The sequence below is a fragment of the Stenella coeruleoalba genome (genome assembly GCF_951394435.1).
Source record: "Stenella coeruleoalba genome assembly, chromosome: 3".
Taxonomy (NCBI): Eukaryota; Metazoa; Chordata; class Mammalia; order Artiodactyla; family Delphinidae; genus Stenella; species Stenella coeruleoalba.
In genome coordinates, this window is record NC_137148.1 from 66,162,628 (window position 1) to 66,187,433 (window position 24,806).

Sequence of the window (24,806 nt, forward strand, 5' to 3'; positions counted from 1 at the left end):
TTTTTACTAATATAATTTATAAGTGAACATAAAAATTAAAAGGGTTTTTTCCTTTATATTACAGATAGTTAAGACTTTTTATAATTCTATTAATGTATATTATAAAGCATAGGCATTTAGTCAGTTTTCCCTTGTTGAATGGAGGCTTCTTTCCTGTGGGAGAAATTAGGTCTAGGATACCCGCTATTAAGTCTTCCTCCCAAAGACTTTCCCTTATAAGTGGTCCAGTAAAAGTACAGGCTCTTGTGAGCTGTAGTGCAGAAGCTAGAATGCCAAGGACTCAGGTGGCCAGTTGCAGTTGCTACTTCCTTGTGCCTTGCAGACCTGGACCACGACTTATCTCAAAGTGTAACTGTTGGCTGGGTGCCTGTATGGTCCTGCCATGAGCCTAAAATAGTTGCATTTGCCACAGTGAAGTGAATGTAAAGTCTGTCATTTGCAACATACTGACCTGATAGGCCAAGTCCCTGACTGTTTCCAGTCTGTCCTTGGTTATATAGAATTGATTTGTATATTTTCATTCTCAGCATTTTTCTGTTTTACTAGATGTCTATTCTGGTCTCTCCAGTAGCAATTCAGCTCTTCAGAGAAGTGGTTCTCTTGCCTGCTTTTTATTTCGGAAGGTGTGTAGGATAAGGCCCTATGCCCCCTGTGAGCTTGGTTAATGGGACTGAATATTGGCTTATAGCTGGCAGATGAGTGAGGTCTGTAAATTATCTTCGGGAATTTATCTTGCCTGGCAGGTGCCATCCAGGTGTGCTTGATTTCATCAGATGTCATTATTCCACTATGCTGAAGCAAGCCAACTCAACTCATTATTTTGTCTGTGTCCATTAATTTTTAATGGACTGTGCTGTGAAATATACTGTGAAAAAAATAACTTAATTACAATTTCCATAGTCTAGACTGGTCCTAAATTTGGTAAATAAGTGGGCATTGCACTTTGTCGAAGGAGAAATATTGATCTTCCTATGAGATTTTCAGAGGAAGATAACATAACCTAAGATAGATAACTATACAACATAAACAAGAAACTTACCCTTAATTAATTCACATTTTCTAATTGGAACCTAAGGGTTATGGAGAGAGCACCAAGGAAGGGCCTCAATGGGAAGAGGGCAGCAAATGAATTACATACACAAGGCAAAGTTTATCAAAGAAAGGACACAAGTAAATCCAGGAAAAACTCTGACGGACCCTTGGTTTCTTCTTAATTCACTCTTTGTGTAAAATAAAAGTGTGCTAAGGAGCGTCCTTAACTTTGAATATTTTGGAACAGAAGAGACCATCTGCCCAACAGCCTGTCTCCCTCCCATTTGACTGATCTCTGGCCCACTTTCTGCTTTTCTAACCACGCTTGCCTCCATCCCTTGCTTTCAGAGACAGCCTAGGTGTCTCTTAAACTTGTTTGTAGTTCTCTCTGCAGCCACCATCCCCTTAACAGGTTCCATATGTGCTCAGGCCTTTGAATAAAATAGTTCTCCTTTGTTTCGCTGTTTACTCCAAGTGTCTTGCTTTTGAAAATATCCCTAATAGTAAACTCTTCATCAGGAAAAGTAGTATCTGCTTACAATTGGGAATGGTGTTAACTTGACTGCGTGCAATTTCAAGAACTTTGTTTATGTTTTGGAGTGATTTCTCCCCTCTCTCCTCCACCCCCATTTTTTGTTTGAAAGGTTTATTAGAGCTTATCCTTCTTGGGAGGTAGAGCAGTATTAATACAAAAAGAACCTTTGATATTTACTGTATGTTATCTTTTGTTATTCAGTCTTAGAGTAAAAATAAATAAGTTAATATTGGGTCTCAATTTCAATCAGTTCTTTTCTTGAAATAATTAAAGTTTGCTTCCGATAAATTTGTAGTGTATCGTATTTAATACGATTATCCTTTATAGCTAGACTAATTCAATTTATATGCTTATACCAAATTCATAATTTTATTTGGCCAAGTTATCTACTTTGCCCTTATTCTTCAGATTCTGATGGATTCATCCCACATTATTGGTTTCTATAATAAGATGTTGATATCACTAATAAAATGCCAAATTCTTGCTTTTATTGGATCTTTAAAATCCTTTTTATTCTTTATTTGGGGTGTTTACCCAGTAAATTTCACAAAAGTATACTCATGAACAAAATTGGTTCTAGCCTTACCCTTGTGATTTCTATTAAGGTTATTTTCTCTTAACACATTTCAGTTTTCACTTTGTCACTTGATTTCCTACTAAGCAGGCACATTTCAGTTTGTCCTTTGGTTTTCTACTCACCGGTCATTCTTTAACTTGACTATAGATTTCTAACAGCAAAATGCCCCAAGTGCTTATTAGAAAGCCTGACAAATAACTTCAATAATGAATTACTTTACTTGTCACCCAAGTAATGTCTTCAAAGACACTAAGTTAAACCATCCAAGTTAAATACACATTAAACCTGGCGAACTTGAACAAACATTTCTTATCTAGCTTCTGTACTATTAGCTGACTTTTAAGTTCTTTCTTTAACCTATTGTTAAATGAATGACTAGTCTGAAGTGTTTTCCCCTAGATCTGTTTTTCAGTGCCTGTGACCTTCCTCTCCCCTTGCTCTGAACTCTTGTTACGCCCTTTTTAATTTGGCAAATGTCTTCCTCTTGCCTTCAGTATAAAATTCTGTAATTATTATCAAGGCATACCAAGCCCACTTACTCCATCTGCTACTTCCTAAGCTGTCTCATCTCAAAATACCCACAGTTCCAGGAATAAGCCATGACATCTCCCTTCTACTGGTCTTTGCATCCACTTGCCCTCGTGCTTAGAATGTTCTCACCTCTTGTCCTAATTTCATTTGATAAATGTTTGAATACCTTGCTTAGCCAAGAGTCACCTTCCTCCAGGAAGCCTTCCTAGCTGGGTGTGACTAAGAGCTCCTTCTCTGTGTTCTAGAAGCCCTTTGTACCCTCTTCCCATCCTACCACTGGCCTCTATAGTGTTAATTTCCTGACACTGAGCTTTCTGAGGCAGGGATTAACTTTCATCTCTATTTTTTCTGCACCTAGCAGAGTGGTTGACAAAAATAGATATTTGAATGATAATCAATATCCATACATTGCTCAACCAATTCACTTTGTTATCTTTTCAATCCTGAAAGGACCAATTAAGTCTTTTGGCTGAATCTCTATATGACAATTCTTGTTTATCTAAATTAAATATTTTATTTAAAGTTGTATCAGTATGAAAAACATTAAAACATAATAGGTGGTACTTCAAATATGACGAAAAGAAAACAAATGTTTCTCAGAAACAGAAGTATGTAGCTGAGCATAATGCATCTTACAAAAGTCATTAACCCAAAGGAAAACAGATGTTCCTACTGGAAATGATGACAGTTTTGTCCATGGTTGTCCCAAGAATACATAAGCTTTGGGAAGAGGAGATGGAAAGCAAACTTTTCAAAGGTTTAAGTTATATCAGGGCAGATTTTCCATGAAGTTTTAGGAAACTGACAATTACTCAAAACTTTGACTTTAGAAAACCTTATTATCCAAATCCAAAATGTAGTGAAACAAGCAGAAGGAAATCTCACTCCTAAGTGTTCTCAGCTCATTTCATTTTTTATAGGTTGCTTGACCAAGGATGATTTGGTTGCCTAAGGTTGGACAGGTCTTCCTTTATTTATCCACTATCTGAGTCCATTCTTTCAAGCACAGAGGGAGCCAGACATCAGGGAACACTATGGAATCATTTATGTTTCTCCACCTATATACACCCTGGCAAAATCTTTTTTTTTTTTTTTTTTTTTTTTTTTTTTTTGCGGTACGCGGGCCTCTCACTGTTGTGTCCTCTCCCGTTGCGGAGCACAGGCTCCGGACGCGCAAGCTCAGCGGCCATGGCTCACGGGCCTAGCTGCTCTGCGGCCTGTGGGATCTTCCCGGACCGGGGCACAAACCCGCGTCCCCTGCATTGGCAGGCGGACTCTCAACCACTGCGCCACCAGGGAAGCCCTGGCAAGGTCATTTTTACAACTTGCTTTTCAACTACAGACTGTGGTGTGTCCATGGACAGCACAGTTAGGGAGATAGTGGAAACCGGTAGGTGCCTTAATCACACTACTTTTTATAACATGACTCCCTAACCAATGGTTTAAAATCAAGCTGTGGACCTCAGAGATTTAAAGCTGTTACCGTCTTGCCCCCTCCTCTCCCTGAGCCCCAGGAATAAGATTCTTGCAGTGGCAATTCTCCCGAGGTCTGTATTGCTCCCTTCTGTGTGCTCTTTAGTGAGCTCCCGCAGCACCTCAAAGCTCAACCCTCACCACTGGGGATCGGACGCTTCAGTGGATCAGATGAAGTTACTTCAAAGGAAAATGTCACCTTAGGTTGCATTGTCCAGAGGTTGAGGATTGAGTAGAACTGACAATCCAGTTCTCTTTTTAAAATGTTGAGGAGCTTTAGGAAAGTTTGATTTGTAAGGAAAAAAACAACCAAAAAACCCTCTGACTTTATCCTTATACATTAAAAAGAACATTTTCTACATCTCTTTTACATTTTCCATCTGTCAACTCTATTTTGTCAGCACTCAGTGTCAACCCATGCAAGGCTGCTGGCTTGTCAGCTTCCTGGGAAGTAGTCACGGCCTTCTCACTCTCCAGTGTCCTGTTTGGAGAAAACAGAGACTTCCTTTCCTCTGCACTTTCTGGATCTAGTCAGAAAGTTCTCAAACAAGTTACTAATTCACAGATCCTTAAATGTCTTATTTTCTAGCTCTAACCAACTTATCTTGCCCCTTGTTAGTTAGGATATAGATTCCAAAAGGCTAACTGATAGCCTTTTGTGCTTAAAAAATGCTACTTGAAAAAAATATTTCTGGAAGATAACTGAATTTGGCTTTTTTTTTTTTTCACTTTGATAAACATGGTTGAGCATTGGCAAACTGCCACACCTAGAATTTGGGACACCCACTTGCCCTCCTGGTTATGCTGCAGAGTTAATGAAGGAAAATAGCCAGATTGGATGTGGAATTGACTTTAAATCCAGAGACCCATTTTCTCCTTTCATAAATAAACATGTTAGTCTGTCAAGCAAAGTATGGTGAGAAAAAAACCAGCTTTTAAAAAGGTAGAAACAATAAAGAAATAGCCCTTAACCCAGGAAGAGACACCTAAAAAGGAGTAACTCGCAGGCCATAAACCATTATTCTTTTTTCTGCAGGAATGTATTATTATTACCCTTTTATAGACACAGAGGTTCATATCCTCCTCCCTCTCCCAGATGTCTTGGACATTGAAAAGAGAATCAAGAGTATTAACTAATTCCCTGTGTTTTCTAAGCTGGTTTGTAGGTTTGAAGGATCGTGAATGATTTGGCAGAAAACAATGATGCAAAACAAAACCCCCGGGGCTTCCCTGGTGGCGCAGTGGTTGAGAGTCCGCCTGCTGATGCAGGGGACGTGGGTTCGTGCCCCTGTCCGGGAAGATCCCACATGCCGCGGAGCGGCTGGGCCCGTGAGCCATGGCCGCTGAGCCTGTGCGTCCGGAGCCTGTGCTCCGCAACAGGAGAGGCCACAACGGTGAGAGGCCCGCGTACCGCAAAAAAAAAACAAAACCAAAACCTTAAGTTTTACTTTTTCTACCTGAAAATCTTAGAAGACTTCCTGTAAAGTGTTTGCAGATGGGTGTGTGTTGGCTATGCTGTGGTTTTAGCTCCAAGTCAAATGCCACTTCTCTGTGAGCAAGTCACACTGCATATCAACATTAATTTAATTATGTTAAATCTCACAGGCTTCATTAGATTAATCTAAAAGCCAAGGAAAACATATGCTGTTTCTTCATTCTTTAGCACATTACTCACCAGTAGAAGAATTTTCAGTTTCTTTTCTGAAAGACCATTGAGCTCTTAGTGAACATTTTTACTTGTGTTGCAGTTCAGTTTGATTTGAAACCAAGAACTGGTTCTTCTGATTGTTCACATAAAATATATCGAGCCACAGTGTAGTTCTAGAACACAAAACCCTCCTCTCCGCCTTTCCCTTCCTTGAGTGCAGATGGCTATTGACGGGCAAACAGCTGGAAGAACAATATTTACCCACCACTGGAAAATCATTTCATATTTGACAAGATTCTCCTTGAAAAAAAGAAGCATTTATCAACGTGGTAGTTCCTTTTCACAGATGCTTTTCCAACAGTGCTCTGTGAAACCTTAAAAATGACACATGGTTATTTAAATTTAATTGCTAATTAGTTTAAGGCAATGCATAGCCATGGAAAAGGCCAAGAAAATGTTGAATGGGTTTGGCAGTTTCAAGTTGCATTTGGATGGTGAACACTTCCTGACTGAAGACCTGTACAAACAAACTTGGGGCGAAGGAACCCACTGGCACCATTCATGGTGGGGATTAAATGCAAGTGGCTTAGTGGGGCTGTGCCTGGGACCCCGTCTCCAAGTGCTCTCAGAGTGGGAGGAACTCACATCCTTTGGAAACTGCTGTGGATAATTACTACTTTGTAGGGCAGTGAGCTCATGCTATTACACAAGATTAGTGCTGTGCTCCAGAGCTGGCAGATCCTCTCTCCCGCACAGAGATTTGCCAGCTAGGAAAATAGTGGGCATATTGCCACTTTCACAGCTATCAGGAGACCCCGAGTTAGTTTTTTTCCCTTCGACATATTCATGTTTGTAGGATCCCACTCCAGGCTGCCAGCCTTGGGCAGTGACACCAAAACAAACGTCTCTTTCTCCTTTAAAACAAAGCTGCTCTTTTCCTTTTGGTTGTTCAACTAAAAGACAACAGCCAAACCATAACCTCCTTTAAAACATAAATAAACAAGGACCCAGACCAGAGTAACCCGCAGCAAGTACGCAGATCAGAGGAGGGTATATTTCTACCTTGCAGTGAGGTCATTTGCCCCAACAATTTAAAGAAAACAAAATTAAATATAATCCCCCACAGACTGCAAACAAATGCCTCTTGTGACCACAGCCATCGAGGGAAAAAAGGCATTTTAAAGTTAACACATGTTTTGATTTCTCTAATAAGCAGTCCTTCTAAGCTCCCGGCAGATAACTGTTTGACCTGTGTTCTGAAAGGTGAGGGCGGGGGGATAAACCCAGAGTGGTTATTCTGAGTTCTTTATTTAGTGCAAAGGTGGTTTCTTATCAGCATATGTTTCAAAAGGGTAAGCCGTCGTCTAGGGACTGTGTTTTCTATTTGGAGTTTGCTTTTATCCTTTGGTGGTTATCTGCTTACCCCTGGCATCGACTGCATTTGGATGTTATTTGTGGCCATGTGAGTACAGCAGTGGCACTACCGGTTCCAGGTGATAAAAGGAGTTTGAACACAGAGAAGTCAGCTTTTAGTACAGGTGTCATGTTTTTATAGCTAATCTACATAAGTTTTTACCTACAAACAGACTGAATCACATACAGACATGAACTGTGTGCATTGGTGTTTATTTACGATCTGCCCTGTCCTAAGGATTTTAGGTGGCTATTATAGGCTTTGCTTCTGATGCAGCTTCACTGTTGATGCAAATCATCTGATAATTTTAAAAGGACAAATAGAAAAAAATAAATATTGTAGTCGAACGTTTTCGTCAACTGGAAAATTCAGATTATAGCTACATTGGCCTGTAGCTAAATAGAATGGGATTGGTAAATACTGTTTAGCTGAGGTCTATCTTTTAGCAAAGTGTTCTCTTCTTACTTTTCCTCACAAAACTGAGGGAACCTATCACAGATAATCCTTTAATCTTTTTTTCCATATGGAGGAAATAATCATGGTTTGGGGTGGGGCGGGGGTGGGGGGGACGTCTACATTGCTTTGTTAACGGTGACTTAGTTGGTAATTCAAAATCTAATGATGGATGGATATCACCACCTAGTGGCCATATAGTATTTTGCATTTCAAAACTTCACATTCCCAGAACTCTGCTTAGATCTCTGCAAGAATAATATTCTCTGTGAATTAAGTCCCTATAGCTTTGGGTTTTAAAATTCTAGTATGAATTGCATTATATCATGAACCAGAAAGTTAAATGTGAAATGAGATGATTTTTCAAATGCAGCGTAAAGCGAATACATGGAGTCACATGCTTAGTAAAATCCTAGCAACTGAGGTAAGCACTGGGACCAGTCTTTCCCGTATCTTCACTTTATACACAGTAATAGCAGTGGAAAGTTTTCCTTGGCTGGTTCCCTTGGCATGTGAACCTAGAGGACATTTTTGGTTTTCTTATGAAAATTTTTTTACAGTGAATTAAATCAGCAGTGTTTGGGGGAATAGAGAGTAGGTAGAAAGCAGAGACTGGACTGTTCGTGGAAAAAAACTCCAAATTATAGCTTGAAGCCTTAAATTCTCCCAACAATTACCATAATATATTATGTCAGAGCATGGCTTTACTGGACAAATGTCAAGAGCGGTTTTTATCAATGGAATGTGTGCGGTTAATTGTTTAAACATACTTGGCAACACTCATAATAGTTCTAAAACATAAAGCCTTTAATTGGCCATTTAAGATCATCTAAATTACAGTGAATTTTAAGAATAAAAGGTGACTCAATCTAAGCTGAAAAACTATAGGTAAATACTTGGGTAGGTACAAGGTCGATGATAGAGTAGGCCCCTGGCAGATGCAGATTCAAGATTTGTCGTTTCAAATATACATGAGAGACCCTGAAGATCCACAAATATGAACTATTTCGTACTTTTTGCTCAGGCACAAATTTGGACTGTACCCAATGGCTGGCTAGTATGTAAAAATCGTTCAATTAGCTGGCAAGTTTGTCCAATGGACAGCTCAGTTTTCCCATCTCTAGGGGTCTGTTGATGTTTATTCGACTAACTATTTAACCATTTTGGACCTTCTCTATTGTATTTATGGTGGGGACCTCTCTGCTACACAGGTCTGTGTGAACAAGGGCATTCCCAAAGGTCTATCCTAGATATATCCTTCCCTGTTGCCAAGAAATACTGTATTGGTAGGGGTGTGTGTACGTGTGTGTGATGGTAGTAAATCTCAAATTTGTGTCCCACAAAAAGATGAACTTAAATTTTATCTAGTGTGTGAAAATTCCATTTTCTTTTTATTAGAGAGGAAAAGAAACCAAGAGATTCTAAACAGAGTGTCTAACTGTTTAGAACTAGTTAGTGCCCATCGATTATCCTTTATAGCTATTTGACCAAATTAAATCGTAAAATCTCAATGAAAAGAATTTGAAATGGGTCAAATATTATGGAGAAGGGCTAGTTATCAACTAAGTTTTGATAAGTCCAGTTGCTTTGAAAACTTCTTAGTTTTAAATTCTGATAAAAGGGATTTAAAAACAAAACTCTTTCATGTTCCGGGAATTCTTTCTCTACTAGAGGTTGAAGCATGACCTTATTATCTTCAGGGTTTTGAATTTTGAATTGACATTATCTTCTAAAGACAAAAAAAATCTTGATGTGGAAAAGCAAATAGTATTTTGGAATGTTGCATGAAGGGTAAGTCATTCTACGGTTCAAGAGCTTTCCATGATCCAGCCTTTTCTTTTCACCATCCAGCTGCTTGCATATTTCCTCATAAATCGATTTGCTTATATATGTATCATATAAAGGACCAGCTGGGACGTGACTGTCACAGCAGTTAACTGACTAATACTGGATGGTCTCGTTTCCTTTCTTGAACTGAAAGCAGTGCTCAGAGCTGAACCAAGCAAACTCCTTTTGTAAAGCAAAGCAAAGTACCTGATTTATTTTTAAATCTTGTGTATTTCCGAAATAATGCTTTTTTAAAAACCAAAGTATAGTTGATTTACAATGTTGTGTTACTTTCAAGCGTACAGCAAAATAACTCAGTTATATGTGTGTGTGTGTGTGTATTCTTTTTCAGATTCTTTTCCATTATAGGTTATTACAAGGTAGTGAACATAGTACCCTGTGCTATACAGTAGGTCCTTGCTCTTTATTTTATATACAGTAGTGTATATCTCTTAATCCCAAACTCCTAATTTATCCCTCCCCGCCCTTTCCCCTTTGGTAACTATAATTTTCTTTTCTATGTCTGCGAGTCTATGAAATAACACTTCTTTCACCTTAGAAAAAAGACAGTGATCCACCTCTAGTTCAATTACATTAGAGTTTTATCTTCCATTTGTTTTGTACATGCTTGTGATACTAGTTATCTGCTGAGATTCAGGGCCATGGATCATGGTGGTGTGTATTTTAAAGATAAAAGATCATCTGGTATCTCTGAATGACAGTTGGGACTCCTAGATACTATATAATCAGAGTCTCCTTGAAAGGATGTAAACCCTGTCTGACTTTAGTAGATTGCTGGTAACTTTCAAAAGCAGAGACCCTACCCCCATCCCCAAACACAACACATACCTTTTCCCTCCCCGTATGTTGATTGAATTAAGTTGGAGACTTTGCAAAGAGCTGGGAAGGAGAGAATAACTCTTCCGCCATTCTGCTTGAGACACCTAAGTCAAGTTTGTCTTAGATCTGTGGAACTGAGGTCACTCTCCGAGAGTGGGGAATATTGGCAGGCAGGGGAGTCCCGTGTGCTCCAGAAGACCTGCAGGATAATTCTCCGCTTTTATGTTAATATAAGACAGAAGTAAATTTTTGACAATAAAATACAGATTATTTGGAATAAAATAATCTAATTATTTGTAAAGTTTGATAGATTGTAATGAATAACTTCAGTCTGCTCCGACTTTGTCCTCTCAACATCAGGATTGGTTCAAAATGAATTCTCTGGTTTGTGGAGACAATTTTCATTCAGGAGAATGGTACTTAGCTGTTAGATTTTGGCCAGGATTTTAAAAATCATTTTATGCTTTTGGCAACTAACTTGCTTGAATCTGATTGGGGGGAAAGGAAAGAGAAAACAATAATTGAAAAGTTAATAAATCCAGTTTAGTTGAAATGGTTGTCTTTTGGGGCACTTTTTTTTTTACACATACAGAGAGGTAATCATTTAATTGGAACACTACAAGTAACTTTTTCATATAGTGTACAGCATTAAGCAGGTCATACTAGGTATAAAAAATTACCTCTTAATAAAATGCATGTTTGTTAGAGAACATGTAGATAAGTTTACACCTGAGCTGGCTTTCCTTTACATCAACTATGTGACTTTTATGTCATAATTTTCTCTGCCATCAAAAGAGAACAAAAATGCACAGTAATCTAGGGGTTTCTTTTCAGACATGGGATTGATCTAATTCTGGTCTCTGGGGGAAACAACGAGAGTTCAAGGTCTGGAATGGAGAACATGAGTCTCTGAGACAAAAACAGGCTAAATCAGCATTTATTTTTGTCAACAGTGTTAAAATGAATTCTCCGCAAGCCATGCTGGCTTTTTGGAATAATTTTAGTTTGCCCATCCAGCCCTAGAAGAGGGTCGACCTGGGCTAGATCACCCAGGATGTTTGCTTATAATTCCAGCGAGGAGAAAAATATCCAGATGGGAGCAGAGAATTTTTCTCTGCTCATTCCAAGAGTCTACATTTCTGTATGTATGAGACACCGTCTATGTGAGAGAGGCTCGATTACATTCTTATAGCTCAGAATTGATTTCCTGAGGAGAGCTCTCTTCCTAACATTTAGCTTTAGTGAAAAAAATACATTATTGAACCTAAAATCAATGATTTATTTTTTCTACTCTTTTTCTCTGCAAGTGATATTAAATAAGGCTATAAGAATTCAGGAGGAAACAAAGAACGTTGTTCAGAAAACTGGAGTTTCCTTTGCTAAGTCAGTTTGGCAGTAACATGGAGCAAAATCAAAGCATCCTAGCCAAAATAAATCTGCACAATGGAGCAATCAGATATGAGGTAATAGTGTGACATGCCTGTGGGTATCAAACATTCTTGCAAAAACCACAGACTTAAAATTTGGTCCTGCACCATTAAGCCACAGTTCTGCCAAGCAACAACACAGATCACTGCTGCGAGCCAAATGCAATTCCCACCCAAAACAATTAAATCTTTTACCAGAGGTCTGAGCCTGGGAAGCTTAAGGCCTGAGAATTACTTTGGTGGCATGGAATCAGAATCTCATTTCAGTGTGAAAATGAGATGGTTATTGTTCAGATCAGGAGGAAATGTCAGCTGCAAAATACATGGCAGTCGAGGGACTTGGATGACTTGAAGTGATGTTTGTTGAGGTTAGATTTAAAAAGTGTTAGCTAAGAAATCGGTAAGTTCTTTCTGATCACTGCATAGCTCATGTTATAATGTTCATTTTTACTGATTAGAAAAATAATTTATGCTCATTCAAGGGAAGTTGGAAAATCTGTAAGAATATATAGAATAAAATATTACCTTAGTCTCATATCACTAGATATAAACTTTATAACATTTTACTGCATTTTCTTTGGGTCTTTTGCATACACACACACACACACACACACAATTGCATCGAGAGTATGTGTAAAATTCGGATTATTGTACATTTTTAGGACTTTGCTTTTATTTAACTTAACACTTCTTTTAGTATCTTCCATCTCCTTGTATAGTCCTCAAAGCCAAGATATTTGATGGTTATATAATGTCCCATTTGTCTGGCTATACCATGATTTATTGAATATATATTTGCTCTATAGATTTTTCCCACTTACTGCTAGTGTAATATTTTAGATAAAATGTTGTTCATATCTCTGATTATTTTTTAGGATAGCATTTTAGAAGTAGAATTATGAAGTCCAAGGGTAGGAACTTTTTTTTTTTTTTTTTTTTGGCGGTACGCGGGCCTCTCACTGTTGTGGCCTCTCCCGTTGCGGAGCACAGGCTCCGGACGCGCAGGCTCAGCGGCCATGGCTCACGGGCCCAGCCGCTCCGCTGCATGTGGGATCCTCCCGGACCGGGAGGGCACAAACCCGTGTCCCCTGCATCGGCAGGCGGACTCTCAACCACTGCGCCACCACGGAAGCCCAAGGGTAGGAACTTTTTAAGGCTCTTGGTATGTATTGCCAACTGTTTTCCAGACCGGTTATTTACTTCTGCTGACTTTGTGATTGTCTTGATTGCTGTTTGCCAGCAGCAAACAACATCTTCGATCAGGGGCAAGTATGGATAGGGAGGAGCGCAGCACACTCTGGGGTTCATTATTTCTAAATATGCAATTATTTATTAAACAACACCACTATGTGCCAGGCATAGCTCCTGGCACTGAGGATACAGGTGTAAACAAAAGAAGCCAAAATCCCTGTCCTCAATGAGCTTACATTCTACTAAGGAGAAAAAATATAATAAGTAAGTAAAATGCATAGGATATTAGAAGGTAATAAGTGTTGTGAAGAAAAATAAAGCAAATAAGGGAGATGAATAGTGTGATAAGGCCAAGGAAAGGGGAGCACCGCACAGTTTACACATGGTATTGGGATGCTGGAAAATTTTCCACCTTTGAGGACATTCACTGGTTTCCTGAAAGAGGTTAGTTAGAAAGTAAACTAGAAAGTATTGAGCTCCAAAATCCAAATTAAGTATATGAGGAACTCTGGGATCTTTCACCATAAAAAGTATTCAATTTAGATCTTTGTTAGTTTTAAGGAATTCTTATTCTTTATTAATTTAATTTTTAATTTTATCCTGCTTTAATTCATCTGTTAAAGACAGCTTAGTCATACAGCAGCAGCAGGCTGAATGTGACGTTTATATCTGCATTGTTAACTCCATTTCCTTTTCTGTTAACTATTAAAGGAGGGTAGCCGGAAAAAAAAAAAAAAAGGCAAAAAATAAGACTTGGTGGGTGGAGGGTAAGAGATGGTAAGGAAAGGGAAATAAGCAAAGAAAAGGAAAATAAAGAAATAATTAGAAACCCAGGTCAGATCAAATGTCAGTTCCCAGTCGCAGGAAGACCTGCCAGACAGAGTGCTTTGGTGAATACGGTCCTCTGAGCATCCTTCCCAGGGCCACCTAGGGGGTAGCTCAGTGGTACCATTCAGGCTACTAGAGTTGAATTTAAATCCATATAATTTCTGGATTTCCACCAAAGAAGTAAAAACACCCTTAATTCTGTGTTTTGGAAAAAAAGTCTTTATTAAGCTTCCCTTGGTTCTTTGAAGTTTTATCACTTTTCAGAGACTCTTCTTTACATAGCAAAGGTCTCTTGTCTCCTATCTTAATTTTGGCATGATTGAGGTGTATTTCAAAGCAAAGCTAAGCAAAGAGATTGAAGGAAAAGTAGAAGGTCTCTTAATCCTGAGGTTTTCAAACTTAAGGTCTTCTTCTCACAAATTATTTTATCAAAGATCTAGGTTTTTACCATATTTTAAAGCTTTAAAAACCGCATTATTTTCTGAGAAGAAAGAAACATTAGAGCCATTCTCTAGTATATTTATTATACATTTTTAAAAGACATAAAGATAACCATGGTGCTTTTGGGAGTAACTAGCAGGACTGTTTTTTTGCCGTGCTCTGAATTGGAAACAATTGCTTTAACTCATATACAGTTCTTTCTTCTCTGACTCTGTCTTTTTCAAATAAAATCTCTTAACTCACTGTTTCAACCACAGACTCATTTTTCCCCCCCTTGGTTCTTTTTTTTTTAAATTTTTATTGGAGTATAGTTGATTTACAATGTTGTGTTAGTTTCAGGTGTACAGCAAAGTGAATAAGTTATACATACACATGTATCCACTCTTTTAGTTTCTTTTCCCATATAGGTCATTACAGAGTATTGAGTAGGGTTCCCTGTGCTATACAGTAGGTCCTTATTAGTTATCTATTTTACATATAGTAGTGTGTATATGTCAATCCCAACCTCCCAATTTATCCCTCCTCCCCCTTTCCCCCTTGGTGACCATAAGTTTGTTTTCTACACACAGACTTATTTTAAATTTAATTCAAGGAAAGACTAATAGATCTGTAGGCCCAGAAGAAACAGTCACATTTGCCATTGTCACATAAATCTGAATACGTATTTCTTTCATATGAAGGAAATTTGTCTCCACCAGTCTGGTCAGCATTAGATGTGATTTAAACTTGACAGTAGGCAAAGCATATTGGGAAAGCGATACCCAAGTTGAGCCAGAGAGACAATGAACAAACATGTCCCATATCACATTCTAATTAAGAGACCGGAGGCTAGAAAGCTTCTCTCTTATTTATGGTCCAATATTATTTTCATCTCACTAAAGTTTGTTATTTTTGAATAGGCATAAGGACTATGTTTTTCATATAATTATTGGTTGATAGGGAGGTCACATTTTAAGGCAACAAAAATTTGAATGTAAACCTAAAAGTCCTGGGTGTTTAACATTGCTAAGTTTCAAGTTATTCCCAGTCTTGCTGGATTACTGTAAGAGATAATGCATACCAAGTACCAGAAGAGGGCTTCATTCATTACTGGTGCTGAATAAAAGACATGTATTACTGTGATGGAAGGCAAAAGATATTTCTGGTTAAATCTCATTGCTCAAACTAGGGAATCAAAAGGTATCATCTAAAGATGTAGATATAAAGGTAACCAGTAGGAAAACATCAGGTCAATAAAATTCCTTTTAATTATCTGAACACACATTAAAGAAAAGCAAACATATATTTATAGTAAGACATTTTTAAAGCATTATCTTGTATATTAATATGCATAAATGTGATAAATGTTCCTATTAAAACAACTTCCAGATTAGATCATAAAGCAAAACACAACTGAATGGTGCACATAAGAATCATATCTAAAATAGAATTACTCAGAAAGGTTGAATATAAAATGATGGGCATAGGTATATCGGGTAAACAGAAAAATAAATATAGCAAATATATCAATTTATATATATATCAACATAGCAAAGAATTTGGATGAAAACAATTACATTCAATAAGACAAAGGTACTTTATAGTGGTAAAAATATAAAAGAAGGAATGACCATTTTAGTGCACTATAATCACCTCTACATAAAATTATATGTGCACATAAGGTTTGGAAGAAAACATGACAGATAGAGTGACGAGATTATGAATTTTTTTCTCTAGTTGTTCCACTTCCATTAATGCTGTTACAATTAATAATAATGACATGGTGAAAATTCTTAAATTGAGCATTGATTCCTTAGATATATATCTCATCGCCAAAGGAAAAAATATATATATTTGTTGAAGAGAGACTTTGAGATATATACATTTTCCACTCAGAGTGTAAAAATCTTTTTCTTTACCACCAGAATTATTTCAGCTAGATGGTTCAACAGAAATTGTTGAGTCCCTTCTAATTTAATCGTGCAGTAATGACACTGTCGCTTTTATAATATGCTTCTCTTTGACGGTCAATAGTTATCTTCTCCCTCCATTTTTACAGCAATATGAGAACTGGAGGCCCAATCAGCCAGATAGTTTCTTTTCTGCTGGAGAAGATTGTGTTGTAATTATATGGCATGAGAATGGCCAGTGGAATGATGTTCCCTGCAATTACCATCTCACCTATACCTGCAAGAAAGGAACAGGTAATGATTACTCCATTAATAATGTATACTTAATCTGCATTTCAATTATCAAGTAAATTCAGGAAGAATAAATGTCATTCTTTGTGGTCTTTTTTTAAATGTCATTAAGACATAAGCTGGATGTCACATATGGCATCTCTTATTGCTCTGGAATGGTTTACTTTTTCAATATAATTGAAAAGTTTGTTTTCAGTAATGTGTTCACCTTAGATTTCAAGTGCTTAAGATACCAATGTAGCATTTATGTAGAAAAACTACCTGGCAGTATTTTTAAGAAAAACAATTGCCAGCCCAAGGGCCTATAAACCTGTTTATTTTGATGAGGAGAGCATTAAAAAAAAAAAAAAATTAGTTGTAGAATAAATAAATAAAAAATTTAAAGAAACAAAAAAATTTTTAATTAGTTGTCGACAATAAAAAACTGGTATGTATCATAAAATAATGTGAAGTTTTTACTTAAAAAAAAAAGAACACCTGGTGCCCTCTGGCCCATGTTCACATTTATCAATGGTTTAAATACTGCAGCTGAAAACTACCACCCTCCCTTGGTAGGACTGTTGTCTCCAATTCATTGCAGTCCTCATTCAGACCTTTCCTCCTTTTTGGTTAAGTTCCTGGTCTTTATAGACATTTGAGTTTTTCACTCATTCCCTTAGAAGCTCCATCTGTACACATATACCATAGAACAAAAATGCCATCCCTATATCTATTGTTGAAAACCTTCAAAATATGATACAATAAAAACATTTATGTTTATAAGTTAATAATATAATGAGAATTGCTTAGTTGATATTAAACAGATAAAATTAAGAAAGCTGATTTTTGAAAGTGTTTATCATTGACCAATATGTTTGAATTCTAAGGCACACTGTATAGACTTCTTCCTTTAAAAAATAGGAATTCCATAAAAATTTATAAACCTATTTGCAATTGATAATGGTGTTAGAACATGAGTATTTAATCTCTATACCCAGATTTTACCCACCTCAATTAAACATACAAAGTACAAATGCAAGATCCATTTGACTTATTTTTGAATATAAAAATAATAAAACTAAAAATACACTCTACAGATATTTTAGGAAAGACAAACACCACTAGAGAAATTCTATCAAAAGAAAGAGAACAGTAAGATACACAAAGCTTAGATGAAACTTAGCTGTTATCCATGACTACTATACTCTGCCATTCTCTTGTCTAAAACAGAATTTATTCTGAATATCTTTCATGTGTGAGCAGCTTTCCTGACTATGTACGTTACTTCCGCACTTACGCGATGGAACTTGTGAAAACAGCAAATCAAGTTATTTGCTCTTTTCCCTGTTTCTAGTGTAAGAAGTCTTTAAAGAACTGTTTGTCTTTATCCAAATGTCGTGTTTGCCCTCTTAGATCTCCAAATGTTCCCTGGAGTCATGCTTTCATTTTGTGATCCAAACATTCTTTTATTTCCCGTGTTGCTTTTTCCTATGCCAGGGTTTATTAGCAGCAGCACTATTAACGTTTTAGGCCAGACGGTTCTTACTTGTTGGGGCTGTCCTGTGCATTGCAGAATGTTTAGCATCATCTCTGCCCTCTATGAACTGAAGGCCAGTAACATTCTCCTCCACTCCACGTCCTCCTTTGCTTTGTGACAACCATCCATGTCTCTAGCCATCACCAACTATCCCTGGGAAAGGAGGGAGAGGAGGAAAACTGCCCCAGGTTGAGAACCACTGCCTTATGTAAAAAGGTCTCACAACAGTAACATCATGGTAGACATTTACCAATGGGGAAAGATTTACAAAACATTAGGTCTACCTCATTAAAGGAGAAAAATAAAACAAAACAAAATGATTCATATATTTTATCTCCCTACTGTCTGATTTTTATTTGTGTAGACTTAATTCTTTGTTAATCAGTACTCTGGGGAATGTTACGAATTTTATAAATGTCTGAAGACTTTTATAAATGACACTTATTTTTCCTTTCAGATATTGTAGACATCTTTAAACATACAGACCTAGGTCGTTTTAATTAAATACTTGCAAAGGAGGATTATATTATATATAAAAGACTTTTTTTAAAAAAAAAAAACACCACCTCATTGCATACTATCTACACATCTTTGGGGCATCCTGCAGGTTCCTTCCAATCCCATCCATTTAATTCCCCAATCCAGCCATAGATAATGACTTAATTCCCTTTCTTTTCTCTTTAGAATTATCACATATGCTTGTATCTGTAAACAAATTGTTTAGTTTTGTACACTTTTGAACTTTAAGTAGAATCATACTGTTTGTATTTTGTGCATTGCTTTTTTTGTTCAGCATTATGTTTGTGAGATTTATCCATGTTGATGCATGTAGCTGTATTTCTTCATTTTGGCTGCTGTGTAGTATTACAGTATATGACTATATAACATCTTATTTATCAGTTCTCCTGCCAGTGGACATTTGGGTTACATTCAGTGTTTTCACTATTATAAACAATGTTTCTACGAATATTCTTGAACTTGTTTGTGGTAGATCTCTGCAAGTTTCCATAGGGTGTTTTTCCAGGAGTGAAGTGCAGAATCATAGGATACAGGTACTATCAAATTCACTAGAAAATGCCAAATTATTTTCCAAAGTGGTTGTACCAATTGTCACTCCCACCAGCAATGTGTGAAAGGTTCCATTACTCCACATCTTCTCCAACATTTGATATTAACGGACTTTGAAATTTTTGCCAATCTGGTGGGTATAAAATGTTACCTCTTGTGATTTAATTTGCGTTGTCTTGGATACTTCTCCCTGGATATCTTTTCATATACTTTTATTTATAGCTCTTCTTTTGTAAGGTTTCTGTTCATGTCTATTGTGTATTTTTAAAACTTGATTGCTTCTCTTTTATATATTGATTTGTGAGAGTTTTTTTAAATGTCCTGGTTATTAATCCCTTGACAATTATATGTTGCAAATATCTACTCCCAGTTTGTAGCTTGTCTTTCCCCATGGCATTTTTTAATGAACAGAGTTCTTCATTTTGTTGAATTTTCCTTTATGGTTTAAACCTTTTTGTGTCTTAAGAAATCTTTACCTATCCTAAAGTCAGAAAGCCATCCTATGTTGTTTTTAAATGTTTTATAGTTTGTCTTTTACATTTATATATTTAAACCATCTAGAATTGATCTCCCATGGATTCTCTGAGGTAGGGAACCAAATACATATTTTTTTCCATATGAATACCCAATTGTCCAAGTGAAAAAACTACCTTCTCCCCACTGCTCTGCCATGTTGCTTCCGTCAAATATCAAGCATATATATGTGGATCTATTTCTCGTCTGTTTGCCTGTCCTTGCCAGTACCACACTCCCTGAATTATTTTAACTTTATAATAAGTCTTCATTTATAGTTTTGGAAGAAATCTGTATATTGCTTTCTTCTCAAATTTAAAGACAACTTTTAATTAGTCAGAATCAAGTATAATGATTTATCTAATTGATAATTTTTAACCTTCCGTATCACTTCCATCTCATTCTATCTGATACTTGCTAGTATCTGGACCCTAGTATAGACTTTCCATATTACAATAAAAGAAGTGTAGGTATCCAGATGCGGGTTTTCATTGAACTATATACATAGTGTACATTATTAATTGAAAATGACATATTATTATAGAAATCTCAGTTTATCTTCTAGGAATTTGTAAAAATCAAATACATACACAAACGTTTCTGATTTCTTAGTTATAGATAGTAGGACTTTATAATCTATTTTTAGGTTATGTCTATCTGAATGACAATTTCTTATGTGAACAAAAATATATGCTTGGATTGTGTTTCATTAAAGACAGTTTTGTTTGCTATGGGTCAATACATTCTAAGCTGTTCTGTCAGGCAGAAGTAAATTAAAGGAACTAAATATTTAAGTTAAACCTACATTTGTCATTTCAAAAGAATATGGTTATAAACAGCCTTTTGAATATGTAAATAAATTTAATATTCGTGAACTTTTGACATCCAAACATCTTGGTACCAAGGTTTCTGGTAATCATCCTCCCACTGAAGATTTGCATTATTTCATGAGAGAATATGACATGCTTATCAGGTGGGCCTCATGATGGTATTCTTAAAGTAAACTATTGATAGGAAACGTCATTTAGGGAAATTATATTGAAGTTAAGTTATATTTTTATTAGAGATATATAGCAAAACACAATCACTTAATAAAAGTTAATTTTTAAAATATATCATTTAAAACAAGTACACTAATATTGAATAAAATTACAAATTAATACAAATTCAGTTGAACCAATTTCCCCAGCTTCTTGAATTTCAAAATTGTGAGGTTTCTTTTACTACTATTTCCTTTTTACTATTTCTACCATCACTAAGTTTGTTGATATACAGAATTTTTTATTGTGGGTTAAAAATGATGGTTATATATTCCACGATTTACCTTTACTTACCCTGCTTAAGAGTTGAAATTTATATTTATAAGGTAATTACGAAATTGAAGCATGAATACTATGTCCTGACTTGCTTCCTGTCTCTGTACAGAAGACAGAAAAGAGCAAATAAACATAATTGAACCTGGAGATATTTTATTTATACTGAAGGGTCCATATTTTATCCGTATTTTGGACATATTTTGTCCACATTTTGAAGCTATGATGTTATTATAGATTGTAAGTTTTTTTCGGGGAAGTGACAATAATAGTTAATTATTACAAATCTTATTTGAAGTGAAGGTGGGTAATAAATAAAAACATCGGGATGGTGGTGAAGACAACATCAACAGGCCACATGGTGGCCTGAGACAGGAAATTCCAAATTTCTTTTAATTTAGAATTTTTTTCGGAAAAGTAGCACCTCCAAATGGACAGGTGAATGTATGACCATATGCCCTATGGTTCTTTTTAAAAAAAAAAAAAAAAAAAAAGCACAATTCAAGGTACAGAATCTGAGATTCAAACTAGGCCCAGAAGCTTACTGTTTAGTTTTGTCTTGAAAATTTTCAATTTCTTAATCTAAATGACTGCTGAAGGTGCTTGATTGGGTATAATAAAGAAGGAAAGAGAAAAAAAAAGAGAAACTCATGCCAATAGAAATACTTAGATTATTTGGAAATAACCCAATTTACTTTTCTTTAGTTGCTTGCGGCCAGCCCCCTGTTGTAGAAAATGCCAAGACCTTTGGAAAGATGAAACCTCGTTATGAAATCAACTCCCTGATTAGATATCACTGCAAAGATGGTTTCATTCAACGCCACCTTCCAACCATCCGTTGCCTAGGAAATGGAAGATGGGCTATGCCTAAAATTACCTGCCTGAACCGTAAGTGGTCCTTTAGAAAGAATGGACAACCATGCTATAACAACTACTAGACACCCTCATTTTACGGCTACGGTATTGGTAGTTTAGGGTATGGAGCAAGTAATATTGTTGTGTTTTCTTTTCTTTCCTTCTTTCCTTCCATGTAGCATCTGCATACCAAAGGACTTATTCTAAGAAATACTTTAAAAATTCCTCATCAGCAAAGGACAATTCAATAAATACATCAAAACATGATCACCGTTGGAGCAGGAGGTGGCAAGAATCAAGGCGCTGATCCCTAAAATGGCGAACATGTGTTTTCATCATTTCAGCCAAAGTCCTAACTTCCTGTGCCTTTCCTATCACCTCGAGAAGTATTATCAGTTGGTTTGGATTTTTGGACCACCGTCCAGTCATTTTGGGTTGCTGCGCTCGAAAACATTTTAAATGAAAGTATTGGCATTCAAAAAGAAAGCAAACAAAAGGAAAGAAAATAAGGGCAGAATGTAACCATTTCCAGACTATCTAATTTCTTTAGTTTTCTATTTGCCTCCAGTGCAGACCATTTTATAATGTATACCAGCCTACTGTACTATTTAAAAAGCTCCATTTCAGCACCAATGGCAATGTAAATAAGATGATTTAATGTTGATTTTAATCCTGTATATAAAATAAAAAGTCACACTGAGTTCGGGCATATTTAATGATGATTATGGAGCCTTACAGGTCTTTAATCATTTGTTCGGCTGCTTTTGGTAGTTTGTTTAGGCTGGAAATGGTTTCCCTTGCCCTTTGTCAGCAAGATGGAGGATGGCTTTTCCTGGACAATTAACAAACACAAAGTTTTGTAGGTCACTGCACCATTTCCGCCCTAGGTACAACCGGCTTCCATGTGATGCTGAAACCTGGCTGGCTAATGGGATCCCAACGGAACTAGAGACTGCAATGTGGAACTCTTTTTTTGCTGCATTCCTTTTTCTTCACTTACAAGAAAGGCCTGAACGGAGGACTTTTCTATGACTAGGAGCATTTTTTAGGGGTCAAAATGCTAATTATTAACTCAACTGGGTCTCCTTTTTAATGGCTTTTTATAACACTAACTTGCAAGATTACAGATCAACAACATTTCAAATGGATATAGACCTAGGGCTCTGGAGGGAGGGGGTTTGTTAAAACAACACACATTCAAAGAAAGAAATTTTGTATATATAACCATTTTAATCTTTTATAAAGTTTTGAATGTTCATGTATGAATGCTGCAGCTGTGAAGCATACATAAATAAATGAAGTAAGCCATACTGATTTAATTTATTGGATGTTATTTTACCCCAAACCTGAACATTGACATAGTATGTTAGTTATTTTTCAGTGTTAGCCTTTATACTTCCCTCACACAGTTTGGAACAATATAATCTAGGTACTCTGTCCCTGATGAAATAATGTGATGGATAGAATGCATCAAGTGTTTATTATAAAAAGAGTGGAAAAGTGTATAGCTTTCAGCAAATGATGTTTGCCCATTCTAAGCAAGGAGCATATATATAGACATAGTGCGGGCGTTGCTTCCTGTTAGGTGGAGTGTATGTGTTAAAATTTCTCCCTATCTCTTCCCACTCTGTTTTCTCCCCTTAATTTGAATAAAATGACTGCTGAAGATGACTCTGAATCATTATCCACTTAATTTAATGTTTAAAGAAAACCCTGTAATGGGAAGAAAGCATTTAGGAGTCTTTCCCTAATTTTAGTTAGAATGATCTGGAGAAGACAACAAATAAAATGCAAATAGAAGAAGAGCAGACCCAACATGGATTCTTTTTCACAGAACCTCTTTTGACTTAGAAGGAACCACAGTAGCCACAATCATACAGTCTTTAGGCAAGTTCCCTTGGTTGCCGCGTTAAATGTGATCCACCTTTGGGTGTTCTAGAGCACAGAACAACTCTGTGTCTACCTATTAGGTTTTAATTTTTCCTCTTTCATTACAATGCACATAATACGTTCCTGTATTTATATTATACCGTGTATAGTGTAAAATGTGAATGACTGTTTTTTTTTTTTTTTTGTGAATGAAAATCTAAAACCTTTGTAACTTTTTATACCTGCTTTTGTTTCGCCAAAGAAACCTAAAATCCTTCTTTTACTATACTGTGACTGGTCTGGTTATTTACAACTTTAAACCCTAATGTGCACGAACATTTTTACATTCTAGATCTATCATGAAGTACAAGCTGCTGGCTTGGATGAAATGATTTTATGGCTAGCAGAGAGGTGATTATAAATGTCCCTGCAAAAATTGAGATAGTAATTCTGATAATGTTTACATATACATTCTTAGGCATTAGTCTCAAACATGAAGGAAACATGCAATAGGAAAAGTGATAGGTCACACTTACAGAATTCTTCCTATTAACCAGGCCAAGTGTTTTATGTATATCATCTCCCAACAAGCCAAAGAGAGAGGCTGTTAATGTCTGATTGATGAGGGATCAAGCATAGAGAATTCAAGTCATTTGTCCCAAGTTACATAGTTTGTTTGTAGTAGATGCAGGTAATCTCCAGAACCTGCATGATACTCTCAATAAAAACATAAAATATTATGTTCTCAATTGTTATACATTTAGGAGGCTAATTTACTGGCTAGAAGATCATATCTAAAAAAAAATCAGAAGGTGTCAAAAACACCAAGTTCCTATCCATCCAGATATTCATCCATCACTTTATTTTCATTCATTCACTATTACTAAGTACTTACTATGTATTAGGCACTGTACTAGGCCCTGGAGATTCAGCAGTAAATAAGCTAGACAGGTCTCTGCCAATGTAAGATTTTTATACTGGATGCATCCCATGGGAGTTATTTTACAGCCCATTCTATTCAATATCTTTATTGATAATTTGGAAGAACAAATCCATTATATATTCTGCAGTTGTATAGAAGATATCATAAAGGACAAAGGTGAGTGGAAAATTATTTTGAGGTTTCTTTCTTGGAATGTCAAAAATATATGGGAAGTTAGGCATGAATAGATACAGAAGAGATTCTTTTCCTTGCTTAGCTTGTCCTTTTAATGTGCAATCTGTCATATCTTTATACAGAATTTTAAATAGAAATTACCCAAGGGAGTATATAAG

The 24,806-nt window shown here is 36.4% G+C and overlaps 1 protein-coding gene across 3 annotated transcripts in view; it reads left to right on the forward strand.

Annotated features, from left to right (window-relative positions):
- The window catches only part of VCAN (versican), a gene marked incomplete at its 5' end in the record, with an annotated part of 102,386 nt that extends 78,689 nt beyond the window's left edge, over nt 1–23,697 (forward strand). For all 3 annotated transcript variants that reach the window (XM_079916791.1, XM_079916793.1, XM_079916792.1), the window contains 3 exons: nt 16,256–16,400; nt 21,513–21,695; nt 21,842–23,697. In XM_079916791.1, coding sequence (XP_079772917.1) covers nt 16,256–16,400; nt 21,513–21,695; nt 21,842–21,969 — 456 coding nt within the window. In that variant the 3' untranslated portion in view covers nt 21,970–23,697. The remainder of the gene's footprint in view (nt 1–16,255; nt 16,401–21,512; nt 21,696–21,841) is intronic.
- Nucleotides 23,698–24,806: the final 1,109 nt, after the last annotated feature.